Raw genomic sequence first — 14,269 nt, 5'->3', positions numbered from 1 at the left:
CACTACATCAGTATCTCTGATTCACTGAGTCACCTGTAAAACATTCAAATAAAGTTAAACTTTTCTTATTGATTTGATTTGAGAAATAATGACTTGTTAAAAAATGAAGCCGTACATGGAAGGGGAGGAAAGAGGGCAGCTTGCAGGTTCATTACCTATGGAAGTGGGTGTAAAAGGTGACATTGTGTGCGGGACGATGAGGGGTGGACCTTCCCCTCCCAGAGCTCTCTCGGAGTATTAGGGTGCAGGAGTTAAAGAGCTTCTAATGGGATCTGGATGCTGTCGTGTTTACCCTGGCCCCCCTCTGCACGCCCACTGCATTGTGGAAGTTGCTGGGCTGAGGGACACCACAATGAGCCAAGTGCAGGGACAGATGGAGGTCTCTTTGGAACAGGGCACAAAAAAAAAAAAAAAAAAAAAAAAAACTGCCAAGGTAGGAGGGCCGTGGTGTCTGAGAGAGCAGGCAGCCAGCATGCCCTACAGCCGGAGACGTGGGAGAACATTAGAGGTGGAGGAACTAAAACAGGACTTTAGTTTTTGTCTAATTAGGATGCAAGGAACTGTGCAACTCAGTGTCCTTTTTCTTCTGGCAATCAATCAGTAAATTCATCATGATTTAGACACACTGACATGGCTTTGGTGCATCGCTGGAGTCTCTGTCAGCCGGCCTCTATAGATGCCAGTCATTTATCTTGCTTAGTAGATTCTCATGAGTACATAAGTGAGTGAAGCTTAAAGAATAACCGTTAGATAAATAGTGGGAAAGTTCTGCGTTTTTTGCTCCGATGCGATAACATGTTGCTCGAGTCTGGCTTTGTTTATGAAGGGTTAGGCCAGGTCATTCGAGAAGGTAAATGCTGATGTCATTAATTCAGCGCAGCGTACAGAGCATCAGTGTTCTGTGATGGATGCGGATGAGGAGAAGCATTGGAGGAGGGTAGAGGGAGGTACCGGTTGCAGAAGCAACAGATGGGGCCTGATGGAAAGCTCAGGTTGTAAAGTTTCTGTTAGCAACATCTGTCCATTTGTCCATCTGCTACACTCACTGTTTACAGTTTGTTTAGCAGACTCATTAGGAAACTGCAGTCGAGGTCATTGGTGTAAAACCCTTTCACAGGTTATTAATTAGATCTGAGAGAAACCTAATCAAATGTATGGTGATGAAATGCAGAATCCTGCTATTTTAATGACTGATTTCAGGCTTATACTGATTACTATTAAAAAGTGGGGTGAGAGCAAACATAAGGCCTGGCCCCCACCTCAGTTATGATCCAATAAAATGAAAACAGTTCAACGTTCCCACACATAAGCCCGTCCATCACATCTGTGCTGCACAGGAATAGAAGTCACGCCATACTATTCCCTTTGTTCATTTTCTGGAGCACACATGTATAAGTGGATTGACACTGGATGAGGGTATAAGCCCTGATTAGAGTTACATTAGCAATTACTGTAACTAGGCTCTTTATGATCTGTGTACTTATGCAAAACCTCACCATTTACTTAACTAACCCAACCATCTCATCAATAAACTCTTTGGATTTTTTTTAGCTTGTACTTTATTGTGAATGTTCCTCTCCACATACAAAATGATTACCGTTTGAGTGATTGTGGAAATATTTCACAACTGCATTGGAAAATAAAGTCCAGAAAACCTAAAGCAAAACAGCATCATTAGAAATGTTACATCACCTAGGGATATTTTACTTTTTTTTTTTTAAATCTAAAAATATTCCCTTCAATTTGCTCTGCAGTGAGCGGATAAAAGAGAATTAAGCAGCTGATCTGGGCTCAGTGGCCAGAGTGTTACATTAGACATTAATCCAGACCAGTGGAAGGTTGGAGAAGGGATCACATCTTTTAATCCTGCTCTCCATCCAGCCAACCCTCCCATGAAACACATACACTTTTGTTTCTGCTATAAAAACAAAACAAAACAAGAAAATCTCAAGACTTTACACCCACTTAAACCTTTGTGCTTGAAATGCTAAATCACCTCTTGAAGCATCAAAAGGTGAGGGAGTTTACTTGGGGTGTTATTGCATGAGCACCTTTCCCACAATTTCCATTGTCAGCTGCAGCATCCTGCACTTTTTCCTTGAAATCCCAGTCCTCCTCGCAGGGTTAGACACAGTGTCCTGGCAAGCCCTCTCAGCGCACACTGTCCCCCTATATGTAACAGATGTTACTGGGGCAACAGTTGGTATTGAAAAGGAGGGGCTTCAGGCCATCTGTCCAGGGTCAAGGTTTGAAAAGGGGTGGTAGAGGTGGTGGCACGTTCAGGAAAATGGTAAGTATTTGGTTGAAAAGAGGGAATATAGCCCCACATTGTAATCCTTCTCAATGTGCGCTTTCATTTTAGATGAATCATTTGTGAAGGTTTAGAGTGAGAGATTCCAGAAAGTGCGTCTGCAGTGGGAAAACTAGAGCTTTAGCACAAAAGCACCATCTTGTGGTTAAAAGCAGTATTACAGAGTAATCTTCAAAACTTTATTGATATTTTAAAAGTATTTAGTAAAGACTATGGGCTCTTGATGCATCCTTTCATAAAAATCACAACAAGTTCAGAGATTTAAGCGTCTCAAGCTTGTAGTCTATGGCTTCCCGCATTAACGCCATCTTCTTATAAACTATTTTTCTCTAGAGGAAAAAAGACAAAACAAAACACAAAGCTGAATGTTGAACAACCACTGTGCAAGTATTAAAGCAAAATGTCTCTTCACTGCATACAGTGTACAGGTCCCTTACGAGATAGATCTTCAGCCTCTCTTTTTCCATTCCAAGGTACTGAGCCACAGTTAGATCCATGAAGTCTTTCTTCATATTTAAGAATCCACAGTTAGGGGAGCGTTTTTCATGCTCTGACCTGATGTATGTGCAACAACACAAATGTAAAAGACAAAACAGCCGAGTGCAAACAAGTACTATGTTCTCCTTCAATAACAGTTTAATCAACAGTCTGTTGTAAAAAAAAAAATATTATCATGTGGATCAAGATGTAAAGACAGCTGTAGAATGTATTTTGTATTTTTATGTGACTGAGGTCTTTCCTTTCATGCTCTACGATGATGTGTTGTGGATCAAATCTGTCCCCTAATGGTTCGGTTCCATTCTTAATTCTGAGTTATATTGATAAAATGATCAGATCTGACACTACTACATACCCTTCCATTGCTAGTGTTTTAGTGACCCTTAGCTTGTATCTAAAAATTAAGGCCTGAGGAAGTTAAGATTGTTTGTTTTTTTCCTACCAGGGATGGTCCTCTGGCTCCCAGCCCTCCAGCTCAATCAGACAGAAAAAACAACACACTACATCAGGCTCATTCTCACTGGGGCAATGGACAAAGCCAGCCTTGGCCATCTGCAAAGAAACAGCAATCAATAACGTCCGAAACCTTTGATGAAGGAAAACAAAACACCAAACTGAGGAAGTTTGCATATGACAGAGTGAATATCGGTGAGAACGAAACCAGACAATGATCTGCTTTTGGCTCTTGGGAGGATTATGAGCTGGTAACAGGGCACTTTGTGTTGCTCAACAATTAACTTATCAGCAGCCCATTCATCATGACAGGACTGGGACAGGACACCTGTTTAGTTGTAAATCACAGGCTGTCACTGCCTTGGATAAGAGGCTGTGATATCATTCCTGTGTAAACATAGTTGAGATATAACACCAATAAAATGTTCATAAGCTGCTGTTAACTACTTCAAAGTGCATAAAAATGCATAAGTGTGGCTGCATTCTTAAGTGTCTAAGAGCTCTCTGACACATTCTGTCTCACCCATAAATCCACTATCTTGATTCAGTCCTTTGTGCCGCTACACAGTCAAAATGAAGCATCACACATTTTTGAAATCATTCTATATTTGAATAATGTTCTGACGCATCAGGAATTTACTAGACAATGACCGTCTTACCTTTTCAGGTGTGCAGTTACATTCCTCTCTAAACGGCCAGTCTGCAAAGCTTTCTCTGCGCAAGTCATAGCAGTACATTTTATCAAATGAGCTATATCTGCTTGCCAGTACAGCTATGCTTGCCATGCTTTCAACACAAACAGCCTCAACCCACCATGTGTCTAAATCACAGTGTCCGTGTTTATATAGAAATGTGCTGACGACCCAGAACGCCTTGCACACTTGCACTTGGGTGATTTTGGTTGGGGCTGATTATTCGTTGCTCAGGTTAAAGGTGGGCAGGGCCACGACTGGAGTATGAGGTCAGGAGACTCCATTCACTATAAGGTCATGGTCAGGAAAAGTGCAGCTGGGCTAATCTGTAGCCATATTTAATTATTAAAAAATGCATTCTCTTGATTTACATGTTTTCAGTTAATTGCTTTTCTGTTGCATGGGGCAAAACAAGACTTGTTGTTCTCCCAATTCGAAATAAGGAGCTATAAAGTAATTTTTCAGATTATACATTGGTATTAAAAACATGAAATTCTGATTTGACATGAAAGCTATAAATTCAGAATCTCTTTTTAATAAAATCCTTATATGCAGGAAGGAATTTTCATCAGCAGATACAGGAAATGATACTATCCAGTATTAGTAATTTGCAGTACATGGTTTTGGGGAGAGATGTCCGTGTATTCTTTGCATCGGACCTGTTTTAGTCATTTGTATGCTTTTGTTGCAGGCTCTTACTGGTACAGACATGTCAGGCCTTCCCTGGACAACCTGCCGATATGATACTGTGCTCTCTTCACTGTTCACAATGCAACATTAAGAAGTTGACAGACTAAAAAGGTAGCAATGTAACCGAATGAGAAATGAAACATACAGAAAGACACAAATCCATTCTGCTCTCTACATGGGGAAACTGTTACTGACCTCTATGCAGTATTTCCTCACTGCAGTCAAGAACTAGATGGCAGCTAACTTCCTTTAGCTAAACAATGGTCCCAAACACATTTCCCACAACATCACCCCTCACTTTGGACCACTGTCAACCAATATAACACATGCAGCAAGAAACTTGGGCATCATCCTCGATCACAGCCTCAGCTTATCGATCACATCAAGACTCTGGTCCATTCATACCAAATACAACTTAGAAAGAAATATTAAAAAGATTTCACCAGTTCCCTGCAGAAACACAACTGAGCAATTTATACACACCCTCATTTTCTTACACACTCTATTGTAAATACTTATTCACCTGCCTCAACAACTCAACATCACCCAGTTACAGTTGGTTCAAAGCTCTGCAGCAAGACTTCTCACAAACACTCGGGGAAGGGAACATGTTACTCCGGTTCTGGCACAATTATTGAGATAGATCAAATGAAATTAAACGACATTGGCTCTCCCTACAAAATACAATTCACTGCAAGATTCTGTTGATCACTTTTAAATCTCTACACAGCCTGGCCTCACTTTTTATATCACAGCTTTTATCACCATATTCTGCACCTGGAGCCCTGAGATCTGAAACGCAGCTACTGCTTTTAAAACACACCACTACAGACAAGCAATTACAGAAGTTTTTAGTCCTGCTCTGATGCTTGGAAATAGGTCTTTTCAAGTTTGTGAATATTTTTTTACTAATGTTTTCTGTTGATGTTTTATCTGATGCTTAGTGTATTTTAATGCTCTGTGAAGCACTTTGTAAGTACAGTTTTAAAGGTGCTACAGAAAAAATGTTTATTATTTTTAATTATAATTTCATAGAAACCAATTAGTTTCTCCTGTTTGTCGCATAACTATATGCTATAAATCCTTATATGTCTGTCCACAAAAACTCAAATGTTTGAAGCAATCAAAGACAAAAATAGAGGGAAACTTCCACACATCCATGCAGTACTAGTGGCTGAAGATGCCAGATGTGGCTTTGAAGGATGTTGGCAAAGCTCACATCCATCATGGACGATCCCTCTCAGCCACTGCAGGACACTGTGGTGTCTCTAAGCAGCTCCTTCAGCAGCAGACTGAGACATCCACCCTGCAAGAAGGAGCGCCATCGCAGGTCCTTCATCTCATCTGCTGTCAGACTTTACAACATCAGCATCACGGACTGATGTTAACATAAGCACATCAGCACAACAATTCCTTGCACTGCTGGCATTTTCTGCACTTTTACATTTATTCCACAAGCCACTTTTTGCTGATGTCATTTATTTATAGTGCAGTAATACTCTATTTATTCATTTTCCATCCTTCATTCTTGTATATATTATTGTAATTATTATCTTTACTGTATTTTGCTGCTGTAACATTGGAAATTTCCCGACATGGGGAGTAATAAAAAGATTACCTTATCTTATAAAAAGCACAAATCTAACTGCCAAGCTTAATGGTTTTTGTCATGTAACCTTTACTGGCATGTTTATTACTGCGAGGGACAGCTCTGGTCCTTAGTGTGTCTCTAACTCGACTCCTCAGGCCCTGAGTGCTGAAATGTGCTTACAGCTGTAAACTGCTGTCCTTTTCCCCTTCTAACCTATCTTTCTGCAGACTGCCAGGTCCAGGGAGGGGGTGCTAAAGCGCACTGTGCCCGCGTGTAAGGCTGAGAGAGCGTGTTTTTTTGTTTTTTTTACTGCAAGTGCATCATACAGTAATGGTTAGCTGCACTCTGGGAGGTGATGTTGTGTAAGGAACAGGCCTGGAGCGAGCTGTACGTCCTCTGTTCATCTCGTGTCACGCTGTAGCAGCTCCAAGTCGTCTGCATGGTGGGTGGCTGCTTACTGCAGACTAGCATTTGCCCATGAATTTCCGCATGTGCGTGCTACTGTTGTCACTCAGCATTTTTCCATACGTTCAAAATTTTCGCTGTTTTTCCACACTTTCTCTTGACATCGCTGCACCGAGATTCAACAATAAAGGCGCATAGCAGTTGCTGTGTCTGCAGAGGATTAGGAATTTTTTTTTTTTCCATTTCAAGAGAGAGAGTTAGAGAATTTTCTCCATGTGCTGCACCCCAGCACTGGAAAAAAATGCCCCTCTCAAAACAAGAACAAAAACCTATTTCAAGGAACTTTTACTTTGAAATAAGTGAAGAAATCTGCCAATAGAACAAGTGAAAAATGGCTTGGTAAGATTTCTTCAAAATAAGATATGATATTTAGAATATTGAGATCTTAAAATTAGCTAGGAAAACTTATTTTAAGCTCTATTTTACCAGGATTGTCAAGCTTAGGTGTCTAAACCCTCCTGTTGTCTTCATTTACGGCAGCAAAAAAAATTGTTGCAATGTCTGAAAAAAATCCCAAAATTCAGCTAAAAATTCCCCAAATTTATAAAAATTTGCAAAATCTTCAGGAAGAAAATTTCCCACAAATTTCCCTTAAAATTTTGTTTTAAAAAAAATTCCCAAATTTGGCAAGAAATAAAAATTTAAAAAATAATTTAAAAAAAGGAAATTGTAAATATTTTCAAAAAATCTTGAAAAAAATCTTAAAAATATCTAAAGTGATTACATATGTAATGGTAAACTATTTTCTTTAAGAACATTCAGAAAAAAAATTTGCTGGATTTCGCTGGATTTTGGTTGATTTTTTTCTGAATGTTCTTAAAGAAACATATTTTTTAACATCTTTTTTTCCATCAAAAAATGTTCAAAAATTTCCCCCCAAAATTTGAAAATGTGGAAGTTTTCACTGTGAAAAGATTTGTCCCCCCCCCCCTTTCAAACTAAAAACCAGGTCAATTTGACCCACAGGACGACACAAGGGTTAAAACAAGATAAATTTAAGATTGTCTTAAGATATTTACGCTGCGTTGCCTTAAAACAAGTCCCTCTATCTTGCTGAAATGTCACTTGTTAAATGAATCTATTTTAAATCAAGTGCGTTGAGACATTTTGACTAAAATTACGACGAATAGACTTGGTAAGATTTTGAGTTTTTCCAGTGAGATCATCTCTTCATAGGCTAATGTTTCTCTCCCCTCTGTGTACTGAACATCACATATTACTCCTCATGCCTTCATTGACATCTGACTCCTTTTTCCTGCCCTCCCTGTTACAGCATTCAACAGTCTTGCCTTCTTATGACACCGCTGCCCTCGCTTATTAAGGCCTGCCAAGATTAGCTGCTGGAATCTCCTGCTCTAGCTTTGTTTTCACACGGGTCTGAGACTGCGAGGGAGGAGGGAGGAGATATGATGTGGAGAGGTGGAAGGGAGGTGACAGAGGTGCAAGCAGTCTCCATGTCCACATGTCCTTTACGTTGCAGTTGTGCTGTTTGCTGCTCTTGGACTCAAAAATGAGAATATAATCCTTTTTCTTTCACCTGAGAAGCAGCAGCTAGTTTCCTGTTGGGGAGGATTTAACAGAGGAAATAGTAACTTCCCATTAGCCAGTGTTGGAGATTGGACTCGGTGAAAAGATCAGCAGGAGAAGAGGTGTAGTCAATGTGGAGCACAGGTAGGAAATGAACCTATTACCATCTGCTGCTGCATCTGTGTGCTTCCATTTAAAAGGATGCAGTTATGTTCTTTGTGGGGAGTAAATTACATCCTGTACGCTGGATTCTTTGTTTTTTTTCCTGATTCCCATGTGATTATTGTGCGAGTTTTGATTTAGTTTGGAGGAAGAATTGGCTAATATGTGTGTGCATGTGCATGAAAGTCAGTGATACTCGTTCTTGGCTCAACTATACATGCATTTGTGGAGCTGAAAGTGTCCTGACAGCTCCACCTGTCTTCTGCCACATCACCCGTTCAGGCAAAGCTGATCTTATTCTGCGTGTGCGTGCAGGCATGATAAATGAATGTTTGTGTTAAAGTTGTTTGTTAGAATAAAACAGAATGAAAATGACACGCTGTTAAAATGAAGTCTAAATTTCGGGGCAGGGATGCGGTTGACCCTTTTTTATTTTCACTCCCAGCCGAGGAATGTCTGAGCTGCAGAAATAGACTCTGATCTGGAGAGAAGATGATTACTTCGAATTGCTGCGTTCTAAAGCACTCTTTGTGATAATAAGTGGAAACGTGTCAGTTTGCTGCAGAATAATGGGACGGGTCATAGCCAAGTTTCAACAAGTACGAACTGCAGCCGGTTAAGGTGCAAATGTGGGATTTGAACATGGGTGGAAAGAAAGACATCCTGTCCTCTGGTGCTGGTGTTAAAATGTCAGGGATGTGTGAGAGTGTGACAGTCAACATCAACATTCTCCATCTCTGTAGAAAAGTGTGGATTCACAGCGCAGGCACACCCACCTGTGCACACACATCCACAGATCCCCGCGGAATGCAAAGTCTCGCTTTGTCTGTCTGTAAATTCAATTAAAAACCCGTAAAGATTTATTGACACGATGTAAGTAAGTAAAGTTTATTTCTTAAGCGCTTTTCACAGATAAAAATCACAAAGTGCTTTAGAATAAAATACTAGAAAAAACAAACAATTTTAAATGAAATATAAAACAATAAAATACATATCCCTTTAAGCTTCAGTCAATTCCAGCCGTTTTCAGTACAAAAAATCGCTAATATTCTATTTTTAAATAAAAAAAATTACGAAAAATACGGGGAATATTGGACGCGCATCGGGAGGTGCATTTCCTTGAAAACGACCGATTCGGGGATTTTATACCGACTTCAGGACATGTTTTGGACAAAATAGTTCACTGGCTTGTGTTGTCTGGATGTAAAAGGTTGGATTATGGCCGTTTTTTGTGGAATCTTTTTTTGTGTGTAATAATAAACCCGGAAATGTGAGTCGCGCTGTGTGCGTTGAAGCCGTGTATAGAGAACGGATGGATGAATATTTGTTTTTGTCGGACAAATGTGTTTTTCTCACCCGCTGTGGTAATCGCATCTGAAAGTGGTTTATACCGGCGGATTCATGAGAATCTAAGCTTTCCATCGGTGTATAGTGTTTGTATAATCGCGTTTGCACCCGTCGGACATTCTTGAAATTCCTATGCAAATTAGTAGGTGTACCGCCGGCGGTACACTGAAGTTTAAAGGGATATATTAAACAGAATAAGAAAAATGTCAACCAAATGCTCTTCTAAACAACAGTGTCTTCAGTCCACTTTTAAAAGAGATCACAGATTCTGCAAAACGCAGAGACAAAGGCAAAGCATTCCACAACGTGGGGGCCACAAACTGAAAAGATCTCTGTCCTCGAGTTCTGAAGTTTACACGAGGGATTACAAGCAGGTTCTGACCTGAGGAACGAAGAGCACGACCAGGAGAGTAAGGAGTCAACATCTCCAGGATATAATGTGGAGCTTGACCATGCAAAGCCCTGAAGGTGACAACTAAAATCTTAAAATCAATCCTGAATTTGACAGGGAGCCAATGTAAGGCTGATAACACAGGAGTGATATGAGACATTTTGGAAGTTCCAGTCAACAGTCTGGCAGCCGAATTTTGGACTAGTTGTAACTTTTCAAGATAGGTCTGATTTAAACAAGAAAAAACAGAGTTACAATAGTCCAACCGAGAAGATATAAAAGCATGGATAACCATTTCCAAATCCTTCTTTGAGAGCATTTTTCGAATAGATGGTTAGATCTAAAACATGGTGCCAAAACAGAAACAATGAATCACGCGTGCAATAAGTACATGCAAAAGAAGTGATAACCAGTGGCTCAATAAAGTTGTTTTTAGTTTTCAACACCTAAAATTGGAAAAATTGGGAAACTTGCAGTTTTTTAACCCTGGTGTTGTCCTGCAGGTCAAAATTGACCCGTTTTAAAGTTTGAAAATGTGGGGAAAAAAAGAAATATTTTCACAGTGAAACTTGTGATGTCCACATTTTCAACATTTTTGGAAAATCTCTGAACATTTTTGGTGGAAAAATGTTGAAAATGTTTCTTAAGAACATTCACAAAAAAATGATTTTTTGTGAATGTTCTTAAAGAAAATATCAGGAGTTTTATTGATATATATGTAATCACTTTAGATATTTTTAGGATTTTTTTTAAGATTCTCACTCATTTTTTGGAAATATTTACAAGACTTTTTTTTTTGCCAAATTTAGGCGATTTTTTAAAATAAAACTTTGAAAGAATTATTTGAATTTTCTTCCTGAAGGTTTTGCAAATTTTCAGAAATTTGGGGAATTTTTTGAGGAATTTTTGGATTTTTTTCAGACAAGGAAACAATATTTTTGGTCCTCATAAATGAAGACAACAGGAGGGTTAAACTAAAAAAATAAAGACAAGGCATGTGTTCATTATGATAAGCTGGAGTTGGAGTATAATCTCTTCTTCTGAAATGGAAAATATTAGACTTCTTTTTTACATGCTGTATCTTTAGCGATTGACAGGAAAACTTTACTGTGTCAAATTCCCCACACTGTTGTTCCTACCAACCATTCAAAAATCGTATCCTTCCTGAATTATTTAAGTGTTTTCTGATGGGAAAAATATGCAAGAACCACACTATGCTGCTGTTCACATTTCCTGCACATATCCGACTCTTGATCAATAATCTAAATTTAGTGTGATGATTCTCCCTCACAGTTGCAAAGTGATATGCTTGTCGGACTTGCAGGCTCAGGCCGGTTCAAGGGGAGTGTAGAGGTAACGAGTTCATACTGAACAGACTGGCCTGTTTTGTGATGTGCATTCAGCTCATTATTCAGTACAGATGAATGACTGCTTTTCTGTAACATCTCAAAAAAATATTAAGCTGTGATTTATTGCGTTGACACCTGGTTCATGCCTGACCAATGCACCTTTGACCTTTTAATAGGCAGCCTCTAAATTCACCACCACAGTGCCAGGAGACAACCAAAGAATAATATATGACCCAGGTGCAGGACTGTGCATCAGCGGAAACCTTTTTCATTTCACCATGCAAGGAAAATCTAAAAGGAAAAAGGGCAAACTATTATTTCTGGAAAGTCACACAGTGCCTGCAGGCCCAGGCTCATGAAATATGACTAGAATTTATGATCAACAAAAGTTGTATTTTGACAGAGTTTGAGCTCTTGTAAGGAAGTGAGTTACAGTCAGTCTGGCAAATTTCAATAAGTGCAGATTTACTGTGTATTTTCCCTGCAGCAAAGAATAAAGAGGAAATATCTTAGCGATATTTGAATTGGCGAGTTTTAAGTGCTCTCTGCTTCAGGTTTGATATATCTCTCTCAGGCTATTGCTGGACATCAGACGGACAAATTCTCGTGCGTCTTTCATACTCAGCAGTCATTCATTTTGTGTTTGACCTGCTGCACTCAGCCTCGGAGCACTTTGCCAAATTCATCATTCTGCCGATAAAAACGGTGTCAGTAAGAATACCGGCCTCAGCAGCTCTGTCTTTTGTATAGATAGTTTTCCGCTCGAGTAAGGTAAACGTGATTATGTTTGGCAGCCCATCAATACTGTAACCAGCTGTGTCTCCTGTCTGGTTTGGGTTCCGTATTTAATCCTGTGTGCGTTGGCATGACTCAAAGAAGATATTACCCCCTCACTTTACATGGGATCGTCTTACATTATGGAAGCTTTCCGCACCGCTGTTTTGTAGCACAGTCGGGAATCCGTCGCTTTGACAGGTGGATCCTGTGTTGACAGGGAGACACCAACAGGGGGCAGCATAAGCTAACCACTTAATACCATCTGTTCTCTCTCCAGCACCAAATTCACTTTTAATCTCTGGGGAAAAAAACGCAGGTCCTCACATGTTTCTCATTTATTTTGGGGTAAAACTTTGTTTCAGTATCAGAATTTGGCTCACTTTAAAACTTTTAAAGTTAACAGTTGATACTTAACCCTCGTGTCGTCCTGCGGGTCAAAATTGACCCGTTTAAAGGTTTGAAAATTAGTGAAAAAAAATATTTTCATGGTGAAACTGCTGATGTCCACATTTCCAACATTTTTGTGAAATCTCTAAACATTTTTTGGTGGAAAAAAATAAATTTTAAAAATGTTTCTTAAGAGAATATTAGAAGTTTTACTGATATATATGTAATCACTTTAGATATTTTTTGGATTTTCTTTTTAAATTTTTTAGGACAACAGGAGGGTTAAGGTGAACACTGGGATAAGTATCCGTGGTGTGAATTTGAGTAAACAACTTGCCCTAACAGGTGACAAAAACAAGTATGTGTATGTGCAGGTGAATTCAGAGGTGACTCACAGGTAATACATGTTGGTGACACCCACTAATCTTCCACAAACTCGCTGTCATCTCATGAAATGGCAGGTAAAAACCCATCGGGCAAAACAACACAACTGAAAATGTAACATAGTAGAAAGCACAACCACTAACTGAGATGTTATTTGTTTCATACGCACTAATGAAACTCAACTAAAAAGAGAGCATATTAACAAACTGGAAAACGTAACACAACATTGCTTTTTCTCACAGTGTTACTGTTGGTGTCTATTAACCTGTTCTTGTTTTTGTTGTCTGTCCAGTGATCAGTCCATTTAGCCTAGAAATTTAAGTTTAATTTCTTGGCCAAAAAATGCATACAACTTTATAAAAAATGCACACATATATACGACAAAATTGTTATAGAAAAATATGAAATATTTTGTTATTGGTCAAATGTGTGAATAACATAATAACTGCTCTAAAATCTTCCTAAAAATGTGTTTGTAAATTGGTACTTTTATTTTGAAAAATAGAAGCAGCGTTCATGTACTACACTTCCAATTAATTTCATATAATTGCCGGTGTAATAAACAGATTTTTTTCTTTGCAAATCAGCTGAATGTGCATCTTCTACTCACATACATAAAGAATAAAGATTAAAAATAAATGAAGCATTTAAATGAAGCAGCTCTTTGAAGGAAAATCCCCCTTCCCTTGTAATTTTTTTACTGCATTAAACGGCACACTGTTTTAAAGAAATGTTCTTAGAAAATTATGTACAATAAAGCACTATATTCTATTTCTCTCATCACTTTTAAAGGGACCCGGTTGAGTATAATACCTCTAGCAAATCAAGTGGATGGCAAATGAAATAATGTCAGTTCATTATTCTTTCATCCTGGTCCCACAGTGGCCATGATGGCTTCCTGTCCAGAGGTGACCGAGATCAGCTGAGGTCATCTTCAGTATGATGATCTGTAACCGCTGGCACACAGAGGAACCTAATAGCCCAGTTTTCCTCCCCTCCTGCTCACGTACCTGTCCAGTAAGGCCATCTGTCCTCTCCCCAGTGGCCCTCACCCCCGTCCCCTCACTCCTCTCCCATGCCTCGTCCTTCCTTCTTCATCTTGCCTATAGATGATACGGGATCTCCATGCTCCGATTTCACCCTCTCATCATGACATCCATTAAAGTGGCGCTGGGCCCCGGGCCCCGGTTGGCCCGACAGCACATTAGCACTCGGCCCATTGAACGCCAACAAGGACCGACTCTG

General features: G+C 39.4%; 1 protein-coding gene across 1 annotated transcript; it reads right to left on the bottom strand.

Moving 5' to 3' along the window:
• Positions 1-2,553: 2,553 nt before the first annotated feature.
• Positions 2,554-4,047, bottom strand: birc5b (baculoviral IAP repeat containing 5b). Its single transcript, XM_022199240.1, has 4 exons — positions 3,922-4,047; positions 3,252-3,361; positions 2,749-2,866; positions 2,554-2,640 (listed from the first exon to the last, which is right to left on the bottom strand). Exons 1-4 carry the CDS (start codon positions 4,045-4,047, stop codon positions 2,554-2,556), a joined length of 441 nt encoding a protein of 146 aa, XP_022054932.1.
• Positions 4,048-14,269: the final 10,222 nt, after the last annotated feature.

This window comes from Acanthochromis polyacanthus, chromosome 6, assembly GCF_021347895.1.
Source record: "Acanthochromis polyacanthus isolate Apoly-LR-REF ecotype Palm Island chromosome 6, KAUST_Apoly_ChrSc, whole genome shotgun sequence".
NCBI lineage: Eukaryota > Metazoa > Chordata > Actinopteri > Pomacentridae > Acanthochromis > Acanthochromis polyacanthus.
This window is presented reverse-complemented; position numbering and strand designations above follow the sequence as displayed.

Excerpts from the sequence above, each read along its gene's own strand:
- birc5b (XM_022199240.1), bottom strand. The coding sequence starts at position 4,047 with ATGGCAAGCATAGCTGTACTGGCAAGCAGATATAGCTCATTTGATAAA. Across the intron at positions 3,362-3,921 it reads GTAACTGCACACCTGAAAAG|ATGGCCAAGGCTGGCTTTGT; the intron begins GTAAGACGGTCA and ends GTTTCTTTGCAG. Across the intron at positions 2,867-3,251 it reads GAGCCAGAGGACCATCCCTG|GTCAGAGCATGAAAAACGCT; the intron begins GTAGGAAAAAAA and ends CACATACATCAG.